This window comes from Crocodylus siamensis, chromosome 1 (genome assembly GCF_052110815.1).
Source record: "Crocodylus siamensis isolate JL-2025a chromosome 1, ASM5211081v1, whole genome shotgun sequence".
In the NCBI taxonomy this organism is placed as follows: Eukaryota; Metazoa; Chordata; order Crocodylia; family Crocodylidae; genus Crocodylus; species Crocodylus siamensis.
The window spans coordinates 86,936,865-86,963,086 of NC_143395.1; the positions used below are offsets into that span (position 1 = coordinate 86,936,865).

The window sequence follows — 26,222 nt, forward strand, 5'->3', positions numbered from 1 at the left end:
TTTACTTGCCCCTTCTCTTTCAGGGGAGTCAGAAATCTATGCCCGGAAAATATCCAGATTCTTCTGTATTCCAAACAAGGTCTCACTAGCAACTTGTACAAGGTGAAAGATTTGTACAGTCTGAAGAGAAGCCAGAGTATCTTTTACCTGTCTCCTGGATTGACTGCACTGGTGGCTTGCTCTGATCTACCTCAGGTCTTTTTCCTCTACTGTCCTCTGCAACAAATAAGTTCCTAGTTTATAGCAGAAATTCTTATTAGTCCCTCAAAAAACAACTAAGGGATTAGGAGAGTTGACACTAGTTCTGGTGTCAAAACAAAAGATTTATCTCAGCCTCAGCAAGGAATATGGATTCAAAGTTTGCATCTAAGAGGGAGCATCTACCCTTCCCCCACAGGGGTGAGATGTCCTACTCAGGCCATTCTCCACCAGCTTCAACACATGCACTCCAAACCCAACAGTATGCAAGCGGCATCCCCACAACAGAGGAACAACCAGCCAAGGAGTCTGCAAAAGACTTAGTTTGTGGGAAGGAGTAGTTCCTTGTTCCTGGAAGGTAAATGAATATGTTTGTTGTCTGTCTGTCTGATGGGTAGTGCTGGCCATGTGAAGTCACTGCTTCTGGTCATTCTGATGCCTTAAGGGGGGGTCAGGTCTAATATCAAACTCCAGAATATAAAAGCTATTATATAACAAGTGGCAGAAAGAAAACAAGTGGGAGGTGGCTTGTAAGGGATTCGTGTTTAAGGAATTGTTAAGTCCTCCTTGCTGGATTGAGTTTGCTTGTCGTCTTACCTATTTACCCAGGCAGTAGTAATGACCATGCGTTCTGAGTAGTCTTGAAAATGCAACCAGTGTTGTGCCCTGAGCCAGAAATACAGGCAGAGCTGCAGTCTCAAGCGTAGATAAAACAATGGTGTAAAGAGGATAGATGCCACCTGAACCAATATGGAACCAGACTGCTGGTATATACAATTAAAAGGGTTTTAGAAAAGTTCATAAACTAAAGACTAAAGCAAAGGGGCAGGTGTAGAAGAGCATATAGTTTGGGTTGACATATTCCTTGGGGAGATGTCATAAAAATTCCATATCCTATTAAAGAGGATAGGAAAGAACAGAAGCTGCAAAGATAGAAGATAGTCAGGAAAAGTCAAAACAAATAAAATCCTAGTTAAACAGGAGGCAAAAATAGGCAATTGGACTAGTTTATAAGTGCTTCTGTATAAACGCAGGAAACCTGAAAAATGAGGTGAATAAACTGGGCATTAAGTGATGATGCTGATAGAATAGGCATTTTGGACTTTTGCTGAAAGGATGAAAAATCAACAGGACACTCCAAGTTTTTCAGGGGAGGAGTAGCACTGTATGTTAGAACAGGGCTCTCTTAACTTCTGAGTGGCCGGGAGCTCAGCGAGTTTCCCTACACTAGTGTTCCTACACCATGCTGACTGCCTTCCCCCCAACCCTGCCCCGATGCTGTGCTGTACCAGTACCCCCACCACACTGTGCGCCCCAACACTGCAACAGTGCCTACCTGCTGCACTGCACATTGTCCAAGGGCCCCTCTCAAGCTGCTCAGTGGTGGGCTACTTCAGCCCCATGAGCCACACTGCCCAACCCTGCCCCCAAGAGCAAGGTCATGAAGCGGAAGATGAAGGAGGAAGGGGGAACCTGGAGACTCCAGCAGCAGAAGCAAGTGATTGATTAAAGTAGCAGTGCCTAGACTGGGATCCCAGGGGTCCCAAGTTAACCCTCTCCAGGGCCACATGCAACTTGTGGACTGCCAGGTAGACAGCCTTGCATCAAGCAAGGTAACATTTTTAACTGAAACAAAAGACATTGTTTAACCTCTCAGGACACAAATTCTATGCTTGATAAGAAATGTAGTATTAAGGCTGTATTATCAGCCACCTGAACAGGATAGCAGAAGTGATCATGACATGATAAGGGAGATTAAACAAACAACAACAACAACATGACTTCAGTTATCCTCTGATAGACTATTTAAACGTCTCCTCAGGACGTACTGGATAGATAAAAATAAATGACTATAAACAACTGTTTTTTAGAGGTAGAGTCCTGAAACTCAGGAGAGCAGAAGCCACTCTTTATTTAGTCTCCAGTGGCAAACAGGATCTGGGTCTGGTGGTACCAGATCCCAGTGGTATTTATAGGCTCGTATTGAGACCTTGAGATAGATGGCTCTTGGTTCCTCGGTGGCTAATCTTTAGACCTTTAGTTTTTACCATGCTTGAGAGCAGTCAGTGGAGATGATCCCAGGACAGCCTCACCAGCGATCTTCTTGGTTTGCAGTGTACAAATGGCCATGAATGGATTTAGGATTTTGAAGAGAGGGGTGCAGAAGGTGTGGTGCATCATCACATATAGCACAACACATACTTTTATCAAACTAAAAAGAAACTAGAAGCTTTAGTTATAAGATAGGGGATTAGAGCCATATTATCTAGGGTTCCGTGAAGCTTCGGTTGCTGATTTGATCTGAAGGAGATTCAGCCTGATTCAGCGGCTGAATCTCGGAATCCGAACTGAATTGGAAGACGAGTAAAAAAGTCCAAATCGATTCAAAGCCTCTGAATCAATTTGGAGAAGATCTGGAGATTCGGGCAGTCCCTGCTCACCACCACAGGGAGCTAGACCTGGGCTTTGTGCCAGTAAGTAGAGGGAGGGGGCTGAAGGCTGGAAGAGGGAACCATGGGGGGACCCCTGCCAGGCCCCATCCCTGTGCAGCCCCAGCATCCAAGCACTTTAAAAAATAATTTAAAAAAACCTCTGTACTCACTGTCTGCTGCAGTGGCTGTTGGGGCCCCTGAGGGCTCATGGAAGAGCCCCCCCATGCAGTGGGGAGCAGCAGGGATCACTCCCCACCCCCCAACCTGGGAGGAGCCAGTAAGTGCTTGGTGCTTTTTTTTTCTTTTTTCTTTTTTTTTAAGTGCTGGGACGGTGGAGCCAGGCAGGGCAGCCATTGACAGAGCTGGGAGAGCAGGCAGGGGTGGGGTCTGTTTGATTTGGAGATTCAGCCGATTTGACCATAGCCAAATCTCCAAATCAGATTCATCTGAGTCAATTCATGACAGTGATTCAAATCACCAAATCAAATCACTGTCCCCCGAATTGGCCGAATCCGAAGCTAGTACTAGCCACTTTGCACAGGCCTAATATTCTCCAGCTTAAGATTGGAGCAAAAACAAATATAAATGTATTGTAATGTGCACTAATTTGCTATATCATATAGCATATATAAAAACATGAAAAACTAGGCGAAATAATCAAAGTACATTGTTTCATTAGTGCTGCAGTCATTAAAATTAAATGCATGTCTCTTTCAGATTCATAAAACAAAATCAAGCCTTCTTGAGCATCTTGACAGTACATCCAGTGCTTCACTGAAAATTACTTTCACACCTGATTTAATGTTTTAGCAAGTGTTAAAAAGAGTCGGCAGGACTGGGGAAAATGAGCTATGTTACCAGGAGCAGCTAACAGACAGCAGAAATGCAGAAAAAAAAAGTTAGTTTGATTAGCTGAACTTCAAGACCATTTAAAAGGAGAGAGAGGTATTAACAACTGTGGAATGAAGCATTTAGAAGGAATCAGGTAGTTTGCAATGAGCCATGTAGTCAGTTGACTCTGTCTCTGAGTCTGAAGAGAAATGCTGCTACCACTGCCAGACAGCTGGTTTTAAACTTTTGGCAATCCAGGAATCAAAGTAATTGCATTACTGCACCCCTCCCTGGATGCACCTCTGCAGGTGGCTGTCAGTGGATGAAGTGTGGTCAGAAATGGCCCAGCTGGGACACTGCCTCCATTGTGTAAATGTGTAGAATAGGCACATAAGGAAAAAAAACCTAACTGTACCAGAACCTGGTTGCCTGAGGAACATTTGCCATCTAATGGTTGGTTCTACTCAGAAGAGACTGATGTCCATCCAGAAAAGGGAATAGATTCAGGCTATTATAAATGAAACAGCTCCAAAGTGTGTCTATAGCATGCCGTAGGTTACAGAGATAAATATGGAACCACTAGAAGCTGCGTCAAAGGGAAAACCTATAGTATTTAAATTCCTTCTTCAATCATGCTTCTCTTGTTATATCCCCATCCAGGAAAGGGTTAAGAAACCTTCACCTCAAGTTTGCACAAGTACAGAGCACAAATGGTTGCAACATTACTTCCTCACTGGGAATGCTAAACCAGATAAAATTTAATCAGCAGCAAGGGAAAGGAGCCACTGAATCAAGACATACATCCCAAGGAGTACAGCAAATACTGGATCAGACCTTTAAAGAGAGAGAAAGAGAAAGCTAAATTAAAGGATGTCCTTTTCTCCCCTAAAAGTAAGACCCTGATACATTGGGGCATAAGGGAGAAAGCTGGATTGGTCAGTGTGCCACTTATTTCTTCATAGTTTCATAGTTGGTAGGGTCAGAAGGGACCTGAGCAGATCATCAAGTCCAACCCCCTGCCATGGCAGGAAAGAGTACTGGGGTCAAACGACCGTTCGTCTAGCTTCCTCTTAAAGACCCCCAGGGTATGAGCCAGCACCACTTCTCTTGGAAGCTGGTTCCAGATCTTAGCCACCCTGACAGTGAAGTAGCACCTCCTGATGTCTAATCTGAATCTCCCCTCTGCCAGCTTGTGACCGTTATTTTTTGTCACTCCCGGGAGTGCTCGGGGGAACAGGGACTCCCCCAATGCCTGCTGGTCCCCTCTGACTAGCTTGTAACAGGCCACTAGATGCCCCCTCAGCCTTCTCTTGCAGAGGCTAAACAGGTTCAGGCCCCTGAGCCTCTCCTCGTAGGGCCTGCCCTGCTGCCCCATGATCATGCGAGTGGCCCTCCTCTGGACCCTCTCCATGTTGTCCACATCCCTCCTGAAGTGCAGCGCCCAAAACTGGATGCAGTACTCCAACCACAGTGATAGAGGTGGAGTATCACCTCCTTGGACCTGCTCGAGATGCATCTGTGGATGCATGACAAGGTATGGTTGGCCTTCCTGACTGCATCCCCACACTGCCGGCCCATGTTCATCTTGGCATCAGTGATGACTCCCAAGATCCTTTTCTGCCTCTGCACTGACGAGAAGGGAGTTCCTCAGCCTGTAGGTATGGTCCTGGTTCTTCCTCCCCAGGTGCATCACCTTGCACTTGTCAGTGTTGAAACCCATCCTGTTCTCATCTGCCCACCCCTGTAACCTGTCTAGGTCCGATTGCAGCCTATTCTTTCCTTCTAGTGTGCCCACATCCCCCAACATCTTAGTGTCATCAGCAAATTTGAACAGGGTGCTTTTTACCCCCTCGTCCAAGTCACTGATGAAGATGTTGAACAGAGGACCAAGCCCTGGGGGACCTCACTGCCCATATCCCTCCAGGTTGAAAATGACCCATCCACCACCACTCTCAGGGTGTGGCCCTCCAGCCAGTTGCCGACCCATCTGACTGTGTAGGTGTCGACACCACAGTCCCCTAGATTTTTAATGAGAATGGGGTGAGAGACAGTGTTGAAAGCCTTCTGAAAGTCCAGAAAGACTACGTTTACTGCTATCCCTGTGTCTAAGGATTTGGTGACCTGGTCGTAGAAGGCCACCAGGTTGGTCTGACAGGACCTGCCTCTAATGAACCCATGTTGGTTGCCCCTAAGCATAATCTCCCCCTGCTGGCCCTTCGTGGACACGTGCCAGGATAATTCTCTCAAAAAGCTTACCCAGGATCGAGGTAAGACTAACTGCCCTACAGTTTCCTGGGTCCTTCTTCCTCCCTTTTTTGAAAATGGGAACTACACTGGCCCTCTTCCAGTCCTCTGGCACCACACCAGAGCACCACAAGTGCTTGTAAAGCCATGCCAGGAGTCCCGCAATGACATTTGTAAATGTACACTTCCCCTTTTCTGTGTTGCCATTCCACCACATCTCACTGGCCCAACATTCATTTTATTTAACAATAAAATTTTGTGCTGAGCTGAGCAATTATGGTTTTAAAATGCAGACTTCATCGACAGACCAAGATGATGGAGGAAACCTTTCGAAGGAGAGAAAAATGGTTTTAGCTGCTGGAAATGTGCTGTTGTCAAGGAACAGAGGTTTCAGAGTCAGTAACCATAGTAATCTACATCCTTCTCTCACAGAGGTGTGCAAAATTCTCCTTCTCCTGCCACTCTCACTGAAAGCACAGGCAGTTCATTAAACTGTCACCTACGGGTTTCATGAGCAAAGTCATTAAATAAATGTCACATTTCCATGCTGTCTAGTGTTCCTAGAATAAGTGTGCTAATGAATTAACATCACACTGATGCCATTTTAATACATATTTCAATCTTATTTAAGAATGTGAAGTGAAAGTCATCTCAAGCTTTAATTCTCTTGGGCTTGGAGGTCACTGTCAATGCTTTTCTTAAAAAAAAAACAAAAAAAACCCAAAGCAAATATCACAGGATAACATTTTCTTATTATACCAAAAGTTAATTGAACTACTGTGTAGTTCCTCTTTGCCAAGTGCTTTTCTTACACTTGTTTGTACCAGTAAGACTTCTTCAGAACTTTCCATACTATAGAGGAGATTCAGGAAGGAATAATGTAACACTGAGAATTCTTAAGGTATGTAGATGAAATCTGAAAGTGAATTAAATTACTCTTTAGTTATCTTTTTGGAAACACACACAGAGAAATTTAAAATGTTAAGAAGCACCTACTTTCTTACCACTTCCATCCCCTTGCCCACTTGCTCTCCCCAGGCAGGCAGAGAAAATGGAAATCTATAGAATACCTCATTGCCTTCATTCCTTTTGTTAGGAAATGCCATATCTTTCCATTCATGGAACATTATTTATTTTATTTTGAAGTATATGTGTCTACTACAAACTACAGCTATGGGTGCGTCCTATAGACATGGATATCTTGCAGTTAGCTAGTGTGTGAGGTGTGAAACATCTGGCCTGCCGGTGGAGGTTGGGAGGGCATGGCCTACCACAGTGTTTGGGGTCCCTGGACTGAGGTAGATATGGCCTTCGCCAGCAGGTCCCCAGTGGTAACTCTGAAATACTTCCAGGACAGCACTGTGGTCCAAAGGGTAATATGGATGTATAAACTGGCATATTGAGTAGGAAGGATCTATAACCTTTAGATTTGGCATTAGTGAGTCTGCCACTGTATACTGTACAGGCAACCCCCACTTAGTGCTCTTAATTGGTTCCTGAAAAACTGAGCATTAACTGAAGCAAGTGTTAAGCGAAACCAAAAGTATTTGACAACCCAGGATGGCAACCGCAATTGTTTTTAATGACCCAAGATGGTGACCACAAGCGTTATAATGAAACTTGCCGAGCACTGTGAAATCAGGTATTAATTTAAAATGAGCATTATAGCGAAATAGTGCTAAGCGAAACAACATTAAGCAGGGGTTGCCTTAACCAGCTCTGGTATCAACAGTACAGGAAGAACACTGATAAATTGGGGAGGGCTCAGAGCCATGAAAATGATAAAGAAATTGGAAAAAGACGCACTGTAAGGAACTCCAGGAGCTAAATCTATTTAGCTCATGAAAGATGTCTGACTTCATCATAGTTCATAAGACTGACCACAGGGAAAAGAAATTTGGCAGTTTGCTAGGCAAAGGTAAAACAAGATCCAGTTTCGGAAACTGAAGGCAAATTTACTCTAGAAATAAGGTGCACAATTATTTTTTAATAAATATTAATTAATATAATTAAATATTATTAAGGTGCACAATTATTTTTTAAAAAAAGGAACAACATAGCAAGGATTGTAGTGGATTCTTCCGCCCGGGTACTTTTTAAATGAAGATTGTATGGTTTTTATTCTGAAAGAGAAGCTCCGCTTCCAACAGGAATTAAACTGGGGGAAGTCTATGGTCCATATTATGCAAGAGGACACACTAGATCTGGTGTCAGACTCACCCTGGGCCAGATCCAGAACATCAGGGCTCTTCCTGGGCTAGATCCACAGGGAAAGCAGCAACTGTGGTGGGTCTGCATTTGGGCAGTAGCATGGGTCCACATATAGGTGGCAATGACGGCCTGGTGGCAGCATCAAGCATTTGGGCAGCAGCACAGTGCCAGGGCTGAGCAGTAGAGTATGGCTGCATTCAAGTGGTGGCATGGGTCTGGGAGTAGGTGACAGCCCAGGTCTGTGTTCAGACAGCAGCACTGTTCTGTTGATTTTAAACTGTCTGGTGACAATAGCTGCTATTTAGCATCCTCCTGTGTCAGTATAATACTGGAAACTACTCTGTAGTCATAATATGATATAGAATCGTAGTAAATAAAGATGGAAGACACCTCAAGATGTCATGTTATCCAACCTGTTGTTTAAGACAGGATCGCCCCGATGACCTCCTCAGTACTTTCCCCCAAATACCAAGAAAGAAATAGTTATTAACCAGTGTTGTGCATTAGTAACAGTTCTACCATTTCTAATGATGACCTATGGCAGTGTTAGGTTTTGTTATTGTTCCTAATGTACTTAACTTCCTTAGTTTTGATGGCCATAAATGTCTCCTTCCCTTATCAGTTTTCTAAAATAAATGGTTTCTGATTTATGTTCATTAGTATCAACTTCCCCTTTTTTAATTTGCTGTATAATGTGCTTCGGTGTTGTTGTTTTTAATAGTTGATTTTAGCTTTCCTCCTCAGCGTTTTTTTTAAGTGTCTTTTGGGGGTATGTAGTAAAATATGAATAAGAATTGGGAACTCTTCAGAATTTTTTTTCACAACTGGTTTGCTTTGGCTCGTAATTATCTTCAGCTGTATGAAACTGGCCATTATACAGCATTAGTATTTGTGTGTTTGTGTGTGTGCACATGAGCATGTGTTATATATCACTGGTTTGGATTTTGCCTTGGTTGCCCTTAACAAATGCAATCAAGTTATGATCACTGTATCTAATACTAATTTTTAGTTCTTTGAGCAGTTTCTCAGTCCATCAAGATGATTTCTAATATAAAATTTCCCTGGTATTACAGGCAGTGCTTTTTGAGTTAGGAAATTGTCATCTATTATTTTTAGAAATTCTAATAATGTTTCAGTACAGACCGCATGTAACCTCCAGCGTGTGTCACTCAGACTAAAGTCCCTCATGATAAGGTAGGTTTTTTCCTCCTACACACATATTTTTAAGGAGCCAATCCTTCTATTCTTTAGCATGATTTGTAGCAGCCACGAAGTGCCCCATCTTGTGCTTGATATAGGGTACTCCTTGATGGTTGGTAAGGTATTTAAACCCATTTACTTTCAATTTGTCCTGACATGGAAAATATGTGGTGCAATTTTTTGACAAGTGTGCTACTCTTCCATCATTCTGCCCACTCGGTCATTCCTAAATAGGAATGACCGAGTGGGCAGAATTTTAAAACCAGCCATTTTAACATTCCAGTCGTGAGAATCTCCCATCAAGTTTCAGCAATGTCATCTTGGTGGATTTTATAGTCATCAATAAGCAATTCCAGTTCCTTCTGTTTATTACCCTGGCAGCTAGCATAGGTGAACAGGCATCGAAATAATTTATGTTCCTGTCATGTCCTTTGTTGTTTTAATTTATTGTCCTCTCAATATCTTGGTTCTGGGCTAAAAGGAGTGCTTACTGGTACCTCTTTCAAATACCCCAGCTAATCTAAATCAACAAAGTCAAAGCCTTACAGCCCTTAAACAAGCCAAAAAAACATTGACTTGTGCAATGCTGCCTTTTCAGGGTCCAGACAGTTTAACACTGGAAAAAAACAGCAAAACAAAACCTAACAAGCAGCCAACATGTAGACCAAAAGTTGCACACCAGTCCTTTGTCTATGAGTCTGGGATCTGCAGCTAGCTACGCTCCCTAAAATGCCCCATTTGCTGCCCTGGATATTTTATAGGTTGTTTGCCCACTACATATGAAAGGAATACAGGCTGTTAGAGTTTGCTGTTTGAGCATGTTCTACTATTTTGGTTTATATTCAACAACATGTGGGAGTATTCCGTAATGTAGTCCATAATTTAAAATATATGCTAATTGGCCTTCACCTAGTAAAGGGTCTTGAACAACAGTAGACCTTTAATATAGAAACAATTGTTTTCTCTTTGTTTCTATTTCCTTGCTGCTGTTATTATTTTTTGTTGCTTTAGAGAACCTAACAAAGCCAGAGTAAGTCAATTAATGTGAAATATGGATGTTTAATTGTATATAAATCACATATGCATTATTTCAATTTTGTCTTTTCATTTTCCTTGGTAAAATATCTCCAGTGGATAAAATATGTTGTTGTGCAGGGAACACACACAAGGACTGCAAGCCACTGAAGCTTCCTTCAGCCCAGCATGACACTTCCCCTGATATAAATGGTGCATATAATCATTGAGATGTATTTGACACTGAGAACAAACTCTTCTCTTCAGTTCTTTGGCACTGCTCTGTAAAACTGGTTTTTAAATGATGCTTTTAAAAACAGGGACCACTTGTCCTTAAGCCTGTTACAATTTTTATGGTACTTAGTATTTTTGCCATAATGAACTGAAGGGGTAGAATAATATGTGGTTTGCTGCAAGTAGCTGCACTTCCAAATATTTACTTAAAATAAGCGCCCAATTTTTAAAAATCTTATTTTGCAAATCTTCTGTTGCTGCTACATTATTCTTCTAATCTCAAAAGAGAAATTATTCCCTTTTAACATAAATCTGTCTATGCTTTTGGTGCTGATAGTTCTTTCGTCATCTCTCTGGGATCAGATAAGCAACAGTTTCAGTACAGTCATGAAAGGTAGCAAATCCCACCATTAGAAGTATGAACTTGTTTAGTATGAAACGTGTTTCTGCTAAACTAGTACCAAGAAGATGTTCACTCCATCCTCCAAAACCTTTGTTATTGAATCTATTTAGTTCAGTACATATCTTCACAGTTTTTAAGGCCTTCTATACTGCCACTAATAATTCAGATAGTGAAACTCCTTTATGCTTCTGTGACAAATAACCTGAATAAGGTCTAGAGACTTGTTTCAATTTGGGATCAGAAACACTCAGACCTCAGACTCAAATATTGTCTGAGGCATTCTGCTTTTGGCAAGTTTTTCTAAAATATTCTAGAAGGGCCAGGGAAGTTAAGTAAATGTCAAGTACATTCAAAAGGCATTTAGCATCTTGCAGTGTCTATACATGTGCTCTGAGGTGGGGGAAAGGGGGCATTTTAATTACAGTGGCTCCCAGACAGCTGCTCTAATTAAAACACCACAGTGTCATGTGTATTCAGCATCCTGCATTTCAAAATTTCCACGGGGGCACTTTAACTAAAGATTGTTCGATGAGTTTTAATTAAAATGCCCCCACCACTATTTTGAAATGCAGGACACTGAATACAAATGATGCTGCAGCATGCTGGACCATTCGAATTAGAACGTTCCAGTAGATTTTGATTGAATCTGCTCCAATGCGTTCTAATTAGAATGCATCAGAGCACGTGTATAGGCACCCTTGAGGTCTACGATCAATACTCCATATAACATCCCATTCTGTGGAATTTTTCGTGAAGCCCACCAAAAGCCAGAGATTCATGCTTCAGGACTGAAGGTATAATGTTTTTAACACAGCTGCATTGCTTCAGGAGTAAGAAAGCCATCTTGAAAACAAAAAGCAAGTGTAAACTGATGTAGAGTTGTCTTCCTAAGTCTGCAGCCAGCCTAAAGCAATGATTTTTGGGATTACTGTAAATTGCCTTGTGTTTCTCAAAGTGTTGCTATAGATATGCATTTTGGCAGCAGGACTGTTAATTGTTTCTCTACTAATCATTTTATGAAAAAGTAATGTGCATATTGCTAAACATCTTTCCTAGGTGCCAGAAACTCAAAATGTTATGCCCAAAGCATCTTGCTTCAACTTAGACTGCTCCCACAATGCATCTATGCATGGTCAATAAAAAGGTTTTTGGCACATTGAAAACCCAAAGTGTGCAACAACATAAACATAGGTAAGACCAAAAAAAAATCACTGTATTGTTTATATCGGTCATGTTTACATAAAATCTTACATTTACCAATTTTAAAAGAGGATGCATCAGAACTTCCAACCTGTCATGATGGACTGTCAAAGTACCCTGGAATCTCATAGCAACATTCCATCATGCCAATTAATTTGTTAGCAACGTAAAATCCTGCTATTACATTTAAACAGAAAAGTTTCTGCTTTAACATTTTTTGCGGAATTTGAGACGATGATTATTTGTACCTTTTGATATATAAATGTCCTTTATCATTAGAGAAAAAGCTATATATACATACTATATAACAAGGTAAACCTCAAAAAACTGTTTAAGTTCTGTTCTACTTACATGTCACAGGAGCACTTAGGTGCCCTGTTCCTAAGGAGTGGAAAAGAGGAGCTGCCAATCTCCAGGGGCAGCTCAGGTGCCGGTCGCTGCAGCAACCGGGCGGTCATGTGACCGGAAGGGGGCAGAGCCGGGCCTGTATAAATAGCCTAGGCCAGAGCCTAGCTGGCAGTTTCCTTCAGACAGCCGCAGGAGCAGGAGCAGGAGCAGGAGCAGGAGCAGGAGCAGGAGCAGGAGCAGGAGCAGGAGCAGGAGCAGGAGCTCTGCGGGCAAGCTGAGCAGCCCGAGTCAGTGGTGCAGCCTGACCACTCTGACCGGCTGCAATGATGCAGGGGTAGAGAGAACCTGATGGAGGTATGAGAGAGAGCCAGCATAGAGTGGAGTTGGTATTATACGCTCGGGGGGGGCTTATGATGCGTTATAGCCGGCTGACTTAGTTTTGTTGAGTTGCAATTATTACACCGGAGGGCCGGTAGAGGCTGTAGGGGTGTGAGGAGGCCTCATGGGAGCTCCCCAGTTATCTGGGGGTTCCGGGTGCCCAGCAGGGCACAACTAGTGGTGCCGGGGGGCGCAGCTTTTGCGCCAGTGGTGTGCGTGTTATGGGGTGTTGACCCCCGCCCTGTGGGGCAAGATGAGAGAGAAGCCCTAGTAGGGCAAGGGACTGAGATGGTGGTCCTGGGAGCCAGGCACGGCTGTGGCCACCTGAGCCCCAACCAGGTGTAGGACCAGGAGAGAGTCCCAGAGGGCTCCATAGTGCTGGGGAATCTAGTGCCACAGTGGGCATGGTGAGTGAGCGCCAAGAGGCGCTCGGTGTATAGGGGTTGAGGCCCCAGCCCGAGAGGGCGTGCAGCATGGGAAGCATGAGAGCGAGGCCCCAGAGAGGGGGGCAGTGGGTGCGAGAGGCGCGGCACAGGCCCCAGAGAGGGGGGCAATGGGTGCGAGAGGCGCGGCACAGGCCCCAGAGAGGGGGGCAGCGGGCGCGAGAGGTGCGCATAGGCCCCAGGAGCGGGCGCAAGTGACTGTCAGACACCCAGTGGGGTGTGGACTAGAAAGGACCCCGAAGGGTCAAGGGGGCCAGGTAAGGCTCAGGCGGCCTGAGCCCGATTGGAAGAGTATTGCTAGTGGGCCCGAGAGGGCCAGCAAGCGCAGGGGCGCCAGAGAAGGGGCGCCGGGTGTGAGACAAGCCCGGGGTGCCAGAGAGGGGCGCTGACAGGCAAGGACCCAAGAACGTCCGGGAACAGCTGCGAGGCTTGGGTAGGAGGCACGCATTGCCCATAAGGCTGGGGGTGTTGGAGCACCCCACTTGACACTGCGCTGGTATTACCTCCGTTCCAAGGTGAAAGTAGGCAGCCTCCCTTACTGAACTTTATAAGAACAAAGACATGGCGGGCGAGAAGAGGGTGCTGGATCACCTTAATTGACACGACAGGGGGCGCTAGTGAGCTCACGGCCGCTCGCAGGCCCCACTCTGTGACAGTACATTTTTTGCATTGCTATATTTCATGAAGCTCAGTTATTCTATACTCCAGTGTTCAAAGACATGTTCACCCAACTCATCTACATTTTTTACACACATCTGAAACCAGGAGTGCCTATACACATGGTCCAGGATGAGGGGGGGTGTTTTAATCTGAGTGGCTCTGCAGATTAAAATGCCCACAGCTTCTCGTGTGTTCAGAATCCCACATTTCAAACAATGTTCCCTCTAAGTTGTAGTGGTCTGGGAGCACGCAGCTTGTCTGTGAGCACAGCGCACTAGCCCCAGCTCCTACCTTACCTCTGGGAGCGAGGAGGTACATGGCATCGGTACTGGGGAACAGAGCGGTTCCCTGGCACCTGCAGAGCCCGCGATCAGCCCCCCTGCCCCGCCTCGCCATGCCTCTGGGAGCAAGGAGACACATGGTGTCGGGGCTGGGAAGTGGAGCAGTTCCTTGGCACTTGCCCCCAGCCCCCGTCCCCACCTCGCCTCAGAGAGCACATGGCCTTGGGGAGGAGCTGCTGCCTCAGCTTACCTCCAGTAAGTGTCCCACCCCAGCCCCAGTGCCTCCGCTGTGCTTCGCGTCCAGTTCGTAGCCGAGCTCCCCTCCGGGCGGGTGCACAGAATTAATAAGTTTGTGCATAGCGTGGTTTTAAAGCATGCACGGCCATGCACACACACAGCTTGGTGGGAACCTTGATTTCAAAGTGGCAGTGACTGCACTTTAACTAAAGCCTGTCAAATGAACTTTAGTTAAAACACTTCTGCCACCATTTTGAAACTCAGAGTGCTGAATACACGAGACGCAGCATGCTGGAGCGTTCTTATTAATTGAGTCTATTCTGACATGTTGTAATCAGACCACGTTGGAGCACAAAAGTGACCCAGGAGATTAATCTTCATGTGGTGCCATTGTATCTGAAAATACACTAGTGTTCACTTTAATATAAATGCACTTTGAAAGGAGAAAAGCAGGAAGAGTTATAGTATCTCCTTTCCAAGTAGAAGTGCTAAAGTACTTATGGCTATGTGTAGATGAAACAAGGGGCATGTGTGCATGACACTTTAAAGCAGGTTAAATGTTGGTGTTTGCATGCATTGGAGGCATATTGAGCAGTAATTCCAGCTACTGTAGTAAATTCAGTGGTGTAATGCGCCTTAAATGACTTGGGGTGCAGCAAGTTTTAGTTCGCTACCCTACGGTCGTGGAGTGAAGCACCGGGCTCCGTGCAGCTCAGGGGCTATGCAGGAAGCCTATATAGACAGCCTGGCAGCAGCCCGGGAAGGCAGGTTCCACCCAAGACAAAACAAAAAGTGATCTTTTTTTTTTTTTTTTCCTGGAGCCTGCCTACCAACTTAAGCAGTGCGGGGACCCAGTGCTTCCCTCCATGGCTGTGGTGCCCCCCGGGACCACCCGAGCTGGGTGCCTGCAAGCAGGTGCCACCTGGGGCATCCATTAGCCCAGGGATCGCTTCACCCACTGGCAGCTCGCCCTCTTCCCCCATTGGCAGACAGTTCAGGTGTGTGCACAACACAGGGGTTTAAAGGGCCCTAAACTGAAACAGTGTTTTTAAAAACCCACCACTTTAATTTAGGGTCCCCATTTCATCTACACATGCCATATGCGACCTGATTGAAAAAGCAAAAGGATAAGCTAATTGAAAATACAGTGCAAATATACTCCAATAGTTACCCCTAGATTAAAATTTCAAAGCCACAGTGCTTTGCTAAATATCACAGCCCATTGCTGAAGAGCAAATTCTCCTTCAATGCCCACAGTATACTGTAAACTAAAGATAAAGTTAGTTGCTGACTTTGCTAACATGCACTGGATGTGAGGTAATTATCCTATTTTGCACCACAGCATCAAGCATTAGAATGGGAAGAATGCTCTTTGCTACTACATAACATCCAAGTAATTAATATAAACTGTTCACTTTCTCTAAATAGCACACTTAAGTAATTGAGAGTGGCAATGACTTAGGTTGGTTAATATGGTGTTTAATTTTAATCAATGCTTGATTTTTCACATTGAAACAAACAAAAAACACTCATTAAAGATAGAGAAACTATTTCTAAGTAAACTAACTCCTCAGTCCTCTGGACTTTGCCTACTTTTGAAGCTGAAATCAACCATGACTGGTGGAAAGTCTGAGATGTTCAGATATGTTTTTTCTCTCCAGTCAATTCTGTTCCCCATTATAAATGAGAATGACCAGACAATTATGACAGTGGTTATTCTCAAGGTTATGTTTAGGTGGGATAGGAGGCAAAGTTCTTGAAATCTCCCCACTAATCAATCTGCCTCTCTGTACTGCTAAAATTTGAAATCCCTTAGCAGACTGCCATTTTAAAGTAGCAGCTTGCCACTTCTTTATTTCTCACAAATGTATAAGTTTCTCACCAGAGGTCCACGTTGAACATCAATCTAGGTCTGTGATAGGTTTAAGTGTCCAACATTTCACAACTTTCTGGATTCCTGCTACTTGCCTCTCATCTTAGGAGATCTCATGGATATAAAGGAAATGGCCCCTTTTCAGGAACAGTGGCAGCTACTTTAAAGTGACCATATAGATGCAAAGGACTAGAAAATAACGTACAGCTTCAGTGGGAGTTGCAAGTCCTCACTGGGAACGTCTACATGTGTGCTTTAATGGGCAAAAGACTATTTTACTGAGCATTAAAGCATCACATAAAAAAAGTGACATGCTAATTCACAGTCAAATAGTCTACTGAGCATTAAGAATCACTAAAAAAGCATTCAAATGCACTACTGCGCATTAGCACAGCTTAATGTGCATTAATCTAGTACCTCACATCAGAGGTACTAAATTTAATGTGCATTAGAAAAAGCATATCAATGCAGGTGTAGACATGCCCACTGTCTCTTTAAAATGCATGTAATTTATTAACTATTTAGACATACATTTAGGTGCCCAACTTTTGACCCCCAAATCCAAATGTTTTGACCCAACATTACACACAGAGTCTATTGCAGTTGAGGGGATTAGAACCAAGAATGCTTGATTGCATTCCAGACAGTTCTTACTTTCTTATGCACAGATTTATTAAGACTCAGTTTCATTTCAAGCCATTATATACTAGTCATATTGCTACCTACAAATGCTAAAATACCTTTGCCTCTACATTAAACATTTATAATCACCTCAATATGTCAACAGTAAATCCATCTCTTTTGTATGAAATAGCACAAGATTATAGCTTGTTCTACACTGCAGCAAGATCCACAACAAACCAGCTTACTCTCTTTATTTCACTGCATATCCATTGCTACCATAGTATGTATCTGCTTTCCCCAGTCAAGTTTCTGAATCATACACCTTGCTTTTCAGCTACCAGCCTGTGGTTATTAATTCTTCAAGGCCAGACTCCAAGACCAGAACTTCACGTGTTTACCCAGGCTCCTTAGTTACTAGAAGACCTTATTTTCATATAGAGAAACTTCCCTGTAAAGCAGAGCTGTCCAGGTTCAGAGAGGCTGGGGGATGCATGCTGCATGGGCTTCTTAAGCCCTGCAACCCTCTCACCATGCTCTGCTCGCAGGGGCAGGAAGCAGAAGCTGGAGGAGGATGGAGAGCCCAGGGACCCCAGCAGTAGCAGCAACTGGACATGAGGTGGGGGCTGCAAATTTACCCCTCACGGGTTGTCTGTGGTCTATGAGCCACCAGTTGGATAGCCCTGGTGTAAATCAACACCCCCATAACAGTGCAAATTCTGAACACTGTAGGTACTGCTGTATGCCCCTCTTGCCTTCCAACCTCCCTTTTATCCTGCCATGTCTTATGCAGACTGCCTCTCCTACTTTCTGCTTTTAATCACCTACCTCTGTTTAGCTTTTCCCTTGACTGATTTCCCCCCCAAAAAGGCAGACTTATGTAAGATCAAATAGGCCTCAATATGATACTACTTTACAGTGGGAAAACTTGAAATATGATTTTCCATGTCCTGAGCAATAGTAGCGCAAGATAAATGTAAAGCAGCTTTTTGTGGCTAATAGGGCCTGGCAGAATAAAAACATTAACTTATTTTGGCCTTGATTTTCTAGGATCAAGCTTTAGTGGGATACATATTTTGTTATCTTGTCATGGGAAAAAAAAAAAGTTCTAGCCCAGGGGAAGGCATGCATGCCAGAGTATGGCACACAAAGGCATTTTGCTTGGCACACGTGCCTCAAGGAAGACAGCGGAGAAGCCATGAGGGACTGGATCCTTGTCAGGCCAATGCAGCCCTGGTCTCTTCCCACTGTCCACTTTGAGGTGTGCATGCACCCACCTTCAGAAACAAGCCAGGCTGGTGCTCCACAGACCCCAATGCAGCTGCTTGCAGTCTCCCCACTGCCTACTGAAAGCAGCCTGGGCTCTGTGGCAGGCAGCAGGGGCCTGCCCAGAGCCCAAGCCAACTGTGGCAGGCTGCCAGGAGGCTGCAAGCAGCTGCACCAAGGTCTGCAAAGCCCTGGCCCAACTCATTGCTGGCGGTGGGTACAGGCACGCCTCAGGGAAAGGGTCTGGGTGAGCACTGCTATAAAGATCAGACCCCTTGTTTCTCCCCCACGATCTGCCCCTGGCACATCAACATCTTACAAGTCCAGGTTGCAGGTGTTTTTGATGCTCTGCCCAAAAATGGTGCTGACCCCTGTTCTAGCTTATGTGGGCACATTCAGATGAGCTCTCATGTGTGGTTTGTGGCACCGCAAACCCAGTTGCAACATTGCAAATTGCACACAGCACATGTGCACCCATTTGCTGCACTGCAGTTTTGCAGTCTGGCACAGGTTTTTTTGACACAGGGAAATCCCAGTGTCAAAAAAAAAAAAGCCACAAAAAAAGTGGCAGGGGCATGCACCACTGGACTGGGATCCTGGCCAGCCAGAGCCATGCTCTGGCTGCTGGTCCAGCTCCCTACTGCTGGACAGTTGCTGCTGCTGGCCTGGGTGACTCCCAGGACCCCAGGTAAGACCTGGAGCATTTTCCCCCATGCTAACCTCATGTGCAGGGGTATGCACCAGGGCAAAAAGCAGCAACATAAATTTGTGATGCTGCTTTTTATCCCCTAGTAACCACACACCCCTGCTCATAGGGATGTAACCTATGAGTTCTGTTTTTACTACCTTCATCACCATAATATCAGAGTGCCTTCCGGAGTAAATGGTCAGTGTTATCTTTCTTCCTTCCAATAGAGGGGAAATAACATTTGTAGTGAATTCCTTTATTTTGGTAGCGTGCACTCTTTTTTAAGGTATGTGCTGCTGTATTTTTCTTAGAGGAGATGACAAGGTCAAAGTTGCATTTGATACATGTAAAGACTATCACAAATATCACCACTTTGTGTACCAAATTTGACCTTTTTGAACATTCCATAGTCTCATACCACTGCACCTCAAGAAACCTGTTTTCTGCAGTAAGAAGATTTTTTTCTTACAGTTTAATGTTCTTTTGATTTTTCTATTGACCATGGTGTTCATTCCAAAGCTTCAGATGATCTTTTAGATGTTGTGGATACAGGTTATTAAGTACCTCAGAGATGAAGACTGGGACACTAAACTTTATATTCTGTAGGGAAAGCTTTCATAAAAGCATTCTGCCTCTCTCCTTTCAGTACAAATTCTATAGTTTTAGCTGCATGTATCAGCTAGTAGCTCAGATGCATGGTCACACATGCAAACTAGTCAATTGTTCAAATTCTGAAATTTACAGAATTTCAGACTATGAAAGGAAAAATCAGAAAAAATGTGATGGATTTCTAAAAGTGCCCTTGCTCTTCACGCATATATTCCCTGCTACAAAATTGGTTAACTATTGATCAAACTTTGAGAAAAGGGGAAATATTAATGGATTTGCAAAGCTGGGAGGTTTTGTGTAGTACTTTGGCAAAACTTTGAGAAAATAGTTTAGCTTTACACTTGCCCAGAACAGAGGGTAACTATTAAGATACTAGGCATAGTTGTTATCAAATGGACAATTTTAAGAAGTGAGAGGCAAAGACATTTTTGGAGGTGATATCTTTATTAGACTGACTTCGTGGTTGGAAGAGATTTCACACAAGCTTTGGAGCACAGAGTACCCTTCTTCAGATCTCATTTGACACTCACATATTTCCTGGACCATCATGGTTACCACATCACTCTAATGATATCCTAATTTTAAAGTGAATTGTCTTCAACTTCATTTAACACTTTGTCTGATTAGCCCATATACATTATGAGCCTTTTGTACTGAAAAATCAATGGCAGACTCCTATAGGGAAATGTCAGAATTAAACATGTTCAGGAGGAAGAGAAGATACGATATAGATCCAAACTGAATTGAATTTCAGCTTCACTACAGATTCCCATTAAGGCTGCAGCAGTCTACCACCTTGCATTATCCACCCAATAGCCCACAATCATTCCTCAGATAAAAGTACCTTCCATAGGTCTCTGCCATCACACAATCCTGTTGACAGCAGCAAGAATCTAACAGTTAAAATATTGTGTCAAATATTGATTTCTTGATCCAGACCAGCAGCACAGAACCTATTCTGGAAGACTGAGTGATACATTGTAAGACACTCTGGTATTTTATATTAAGAAAAGTTTGTTCCCGTAGCAAAAGTGGCTGTTCACATCAGGCAGCCTACATTTCAGCGATGACCAGGAAGATGCCCTAGAGTGCACTCTCAGCAAGTCTACAGATGACACCAAGCTAGGGGAAGTAGTAGACACTCTGGGGTTTAGGCCTAGGATTCAGAGTGACCTAGACAAATTGGAGGATTGGTCCAAAAAAAATCTCATGAGGTTCAACAAGGATAAGTGCAAAGTCCTGCACTTAGGACAGGACAATCCCCCAAACCAGTACAGGCTGGGGGCAGCAGCTCTGCAGAAAAGGACCTGGGGGTTACAATGGACCATAAGCTGAATATGGTCAGTGTGCCCTTTTTGCCAAGAAGGCTAATGGCATGCTCAGCTGCATTGGTAGGAGTCTTGCCAGCATGAACACCACGTGCCCCCAGTGGCTGGGGGGGTCATGGCAAGCTCCTGCAGGTGGCAGCAGTGCTGGTGGCAGCAGGAGCGTGTCGGCAGTAAGCATGGAGCTACTGGAGGCAGCCACAGCACTGTTGGCAATGCGGGGGCTTGCAAGCACTGACCGGCAGTTGGCAACCACCCACAGATGCTGCTGGCAGTGCAGGAGTGGACAGCAGCGGGCCCGGCGATCGCAGACCACCCACAGACACTCCCGTCAGTGTCAGCAGTGAGGGGGTGGGGGGTTAGTGAGCGGCGATCATCTGCAGGCACCACCAGCAGTGGTGGCCTTTTCCTAGGGGCTGCACCGCCATGCTCAGGGGGTGTACGTGCACCCACATGCACCCCCTATGCATCACCAGTGGTTGCCAGCAGGTCAAAAGAAGTAATTATTCCCCTCTATTCAACACTGGTGAGGCCACTTCTGGAGTACTGTGTTCAGTTTTGAGCCCCCCACTACAGAAAGCAGAGAGTAACAATAATGGTTAGGAGGCTGGGGCACATGACTTATGAGGAGACGCTGAGTGAACTGGACTTATTTAATCTAGAGAAGAGAAGTCTGAGAGGGGATTTAAGAGCAGCCTTCAGCTACCTGAAAGGTGGTTCAAAAGAGGAGTGAACTAGACTTTTCTCAGTGGTGGCAGATGACAGAATAAGGAGCAATGGTCTCGAGTTACAGAATGGGAAATTTAGGTTAGATATTAGGAAGAACTTTCTCACGAGGAAGATAGTATGCAAAACACTGGAAGAGGTTATCCAGAGAGCTTGTGAATGCTCCATCCTTGGAAATTTTTAAGATCAAGCTAGACGAAGCCTTGGCTGGAATGATCTGAGATGGTCCTGCTTTGAGCAGGGGGTTGGACTAGATGACCTCCTCAGGTCCCTTCCACCCTGATTTTCTATGATTCTATTATCAATGTTGACACTTCCTTTTTTGTTCTCTTTTATTCCTGTTTCTTTAAGACTTTTAAGAGGGATTTTCTTTTACTATTCAGAGTCTAGAAAAGCTGTCTAGTCTAACAGAATAATAAGACTTCAGTCATTAATGAGAAAATGTATGCATGCAATTTTCATGATTCAATGCAATGTTTTTAACCTTAAGATAAAAAGCTATTGTCCCGGGACCCAAAGAAGCCGGGAAAACTTACCAGGAGAACGGGCGGAGAGGAACGCCGCGGCGAAGGGAGAACCCACGTGGCTTGTCAGCCGCATCTATGTACAGCTGTGGCCGGCAGCTGATGATGACGTCAGATGCCGGCTGGGAGATTTAAAAATGGCGGCCGCCGCTTTGGAGGCGGCGGATGGCTCGGGGTCTGTGCAGCGGGACAGGAAAGCGCTGGCAGAGGGCCCCAGGGACAGAGCCCGCCGAGCTGGAGCCCTGGAGGAAGAGGCGACCCTGATCGAGAGCCTGACGATGGGGATGACATCCAATCGTGCAAGGAGCGACAGATCGGGTGAGCGACAAAGGATTGGGATGTTCCAAGAACAGTCTGGGGACTCTGAAGTAAGTTCTGCAATGGTGGGTGCGGGACTCACTGAAGAGGGGCGGCAGACCGAGAATCCCCGGGCTGAAGGGAGATCAGGGTGGGATCACCACCAAGACTCAGGGACGTCAGGTCAAGGATCAGGAGTGGGACAACCGGAGGGCTACTGAGGGGGGAATCCCTTCCCCTCCTGTCCCAGGCTAGGATCTGGTGGAGGGATAGCGATATAGTTAGTGACAACACAGGGGAAGAGCCGCACCGGGTGGAGGGCTTGTGGCAAGGGGTCGATAGAGGGTGCAGATTAGGCTCCGGTGTAGGTCACGGTGAGGAGGTCAACCAAAAGATAGCGGCATCCTACAGTCTGTGGGATTGAGTAAGTAAGCCGTGGGAGAAGCTGGCAGAAGCAGTGAAGCCGGATCAGAGAAGCAGAGCCCAGAGGTGGCGGGAGGCCGGGGTGTAAGGGGTGGCGGAGCCCCGTGTGCAACTGGCAGGCCAAGCCTGGGCCACCGAGGGACCCATGCATTAGCCCCGCCCCACTAAGGAAACACCAAGTCGTGGCAGGCGAGAGCGGGGTTTGGTGACATGAGAGAAGATCACCCACGGAGACAAACCGGTCCGGAAGGGGAATGGTTACCAACCAGGAAAGCAGAGCTCCCCGGAGGGGACAAGTAGGCCCGTCGCTGACAGCTATCTCCAAAAACAATACCAAGCTAGTAAAATAGAACCCAAGACAGGCCAAGATATCACCATGTGGACAAGCATAAAACAATCTCTGAGCCATTAGCAGCTGTCTTGAACTTGTGGATGATAGGCCTAAGGTGCCTTTTTTTAAAAAGGAGGATCTTGGATGTTATAGACTAGTTGGCCTCACTTTGATATCGCATCACACCTGTTTCTGAAAGTATCTACTTATCTGCCGGATGGGGCATAGCCAAGCCCGGACACCCAGCTGAAGCCCGGCTCGTTGTTTAGTATCACATGGCGAACAAACATTGTGCATCCATCATCCAGCCAAATATTTCAGACCTTCCTCAGCAACTGTGCAGCATAGCTGAGTATCAAAGTCAACCATAGGCAGGAGTAACCATCGACATGGAAGATATGTTCTTCATCAAAGATGTCGACGGCTCCACAGAACCTCCGCACCACAATCAGTTATCTAGGCGCACCGAACAAAAAGTTACGTGAATTGTGTAATATCTCTAGATACTGCTGTTTTTTATTTTCTTTTGTAGGTAAAGACCATGAGGTTTCTCACAACCATCATCCTGCACTATGTCATATGTCTCGCTTCAGGCACAATTCAACAAAACATGTTCCTGACTCTGCTAGCTGTTTCTACCACCGAATGCCACCACCTTAAAGAAAATGGGAACACAACAATGGACTACCGACTTTGCTTCCGAAGACTCATGGCTACAACAGACACTGGCGTCATCGCCCACCTGGGACAACCACCTTCTAGTTCTGACATATCTGGTTATTTGAATCTTACACAGTGTAACCTTCCGTCAGTAGAAATTTCTGGATTACCTTTTACTTATCAACATCACTGTCTATATACCTACATCTAAATGGCCACATGTTTATATGAAAAGTTGAAGGTTTTGTTACGTGTAAAGTCTGAATTGTTTATCTATATAGCTATGCCCATGTGGCCGGCAAGCCGACCGCATACTTAGCATGTAAGACACAATGTGAAATGCAGCGAAGGTGTCTGTCACGGTGTGATGTGCTGGTTAATTTGGTTCGGTTTGATAGTGAGTTGTTTGTGTTTTTACTTTGTAAGCGGCCACCATTATTGTATGCATCTTTTCTTGTCTTTTTCATGTAATCAAGAAATGAATAACCATACTTTTTGCTTTTGTACATACACACTTGCCAATTGTTTATGAGCTCGATGAGAAAGATAACCAATTCTAAATGATGTCACCAAAAGTTGCCATCGGCAAGGGGGCATGTCAAAGATCAAAGCCTTTGATTTCAGATGCCGATGGCAAAAGGTCAGATGGCAACAGGTCGGATGGCAAGGGGTCAGAGACTACCGCAACAAACTCTGTGATTGTAGTTTATCCCTCTGTATTAACAGTGCTGCATATACATACCCCTGTCTGTCACTCTTTTCAAATCACTTGAGTTCCCATACAAGAGAGAGACACTAACCTTGAACAAATTGCAGCTTGGTACCGTGACATCAAAAAAGATATCGGTACCCATGGTGACCAGAAAAAAATGAAACTACTTTAGTGAAGTTGTAAAATTAAATAATATACTATGCGTGCCATCCTGTGACCAAACAGGACCAGTACCACCCAAGTAAAAATAACCCCCCTTTTTCTGAAACCTGAGCAAACAAAGAAAGCACAAGTGCCAACTCATTAATTATTCATGCCTGGCATATAGTAATTAGTCACTTTTCCCAAGTATAACTTTGAAAGAACTTCCGCCCAAGGCAGAGAACTGTGTATACACTCAAGAAGAAAAGGTCGTGCACAAATATTATCTCTCCGCCTACGTATCTTTCTGGCATATCTCTGTCTTGCCGGCCCGTTCATCTCTCTAACTCTGTCATAACCTTCCTTATCAATATCAAGAGCTCTCGGTAATCTGCAGACTGTAATGGCTTGTGTGAATCGCTCAGAATCTGTAACAAGCAACTCTCTTACCCACCCTGTAAATACTGGGTAACATGATATCTGCATGCTGTAACTGAATAAATCAACTCCTCTGCCTACACCGCAGCACATCAGTAGCGTAAGTAAAATACACCTTTTGTGTAACCATACGCTGTGTTTAAATCCTCTGACTCCTGCTCACCGTTATCACCCACCTGTCCGGTTATAAATCCCCCTCCTCGTGCCAAGCCGGTTGTGCCGACCCAGGCTCACAGGTCTAGGGTGCACCGGCATTAGGGGCACGACAGTTGGGAGGAGCTCCAAGCATTCTAGAGGTTACAGTTACAATTAAAAATGACCTTGATAAAGTGTCAAAATGGTCTGAAATTAATAAAATGAAATTCTGTAAAAACATACACAAAGTACTTAAGAAGGAGAAATCAAATAAATATAACACAGGGAGTAACTGGATAGGCAAATAAAGGGGTCTAGTTAATGTGACTCAGTGGGTGTGTCTACACGTGCACTTTAATGTGTATTAGAATATTTTTGTGCACATTAAAGCATCACTAAAAAACTGTGCTATTTAATGTGTATTAAATAGACTACTGTGTATTAAGCATCACTTAAAAACCACACTCCTTAATTAATCCACATTAAGACAGGCTAATGTGCATTTTCCTAATACCTCACAATAGAGGGCATTTATAGAAGTGTTCTGGTAGCCAGGGGGGGCGGGCGTGCTTTAATTAGAGAGCCGCGCTAATTAAAAGTGCCCAAGTGTCACATGTATCAGGATCTCCACACTGAACATGGTGGTGGAGTTATTGAGCTAAAACTCATTGAACAAGCTTCAGTTTAAAGTGCCCTGCCACCATTTTTCAGCACAGGGATGCTGATGCACATGACACTGGAGACTGCAGGAGCACATTACTTTCCGTGCTCCAGCAGACTTGATTGAGTCTGCTCTAATGTACTGGATTCACAGCAAGTTGGAGCAGCCTTGCTATGTCTATGTCTAGCTCAGAGGTACTAGATTTAATGTGTATTAACTAAAGCATTTTAATGCACATGTAGACATGCCCAGTATAATGCTGTTGCAAAAAAGCAAAATGTCATTCTGAGATATACTAACAGATGTGTCATCTATACACATGGAGGTATAATGTGTATATGTACATGTGTTGCAGGTAATTATCTAGCTTTATTCAACCTTGGTGAGATGTCAGCTGGAATATTGTGTTTGGCTGTGGTCACCATGTTTTAATAATGATGTAGATAAACTGCAGAGATTCCAGAGGAAGCAACAAAAA

General features: G+C 44.6%; 1 protein-coding gene across 1 annotated transcript; it reads left to right on the plus strand.

Moving 5' to 3' along the window:
- Window positions 1-415: 415 nt before the first annotated feature.
- Window positions 416-25,038, plus strand: LOC149872995 (uncharacterized). The gene is made up of 2 exons (XM_090031417.1): window positions 416-556; window positions 21,913-25,038. The coding sequence occupies exon 2, from the start codon at window positions 22,084-22,086 to the stop codon at window positions 22,462-22,464; it is 381 nt and encodes a 126-aa protein (XP_089887543.1). The 5' UTR covers window positions 416-556; window positions 21,913-22,083; the 3' UTR covers window positions 22,465-25,038.
- Window positions 25,039-26,222: the final 1,184 nt, after the last annotated feature.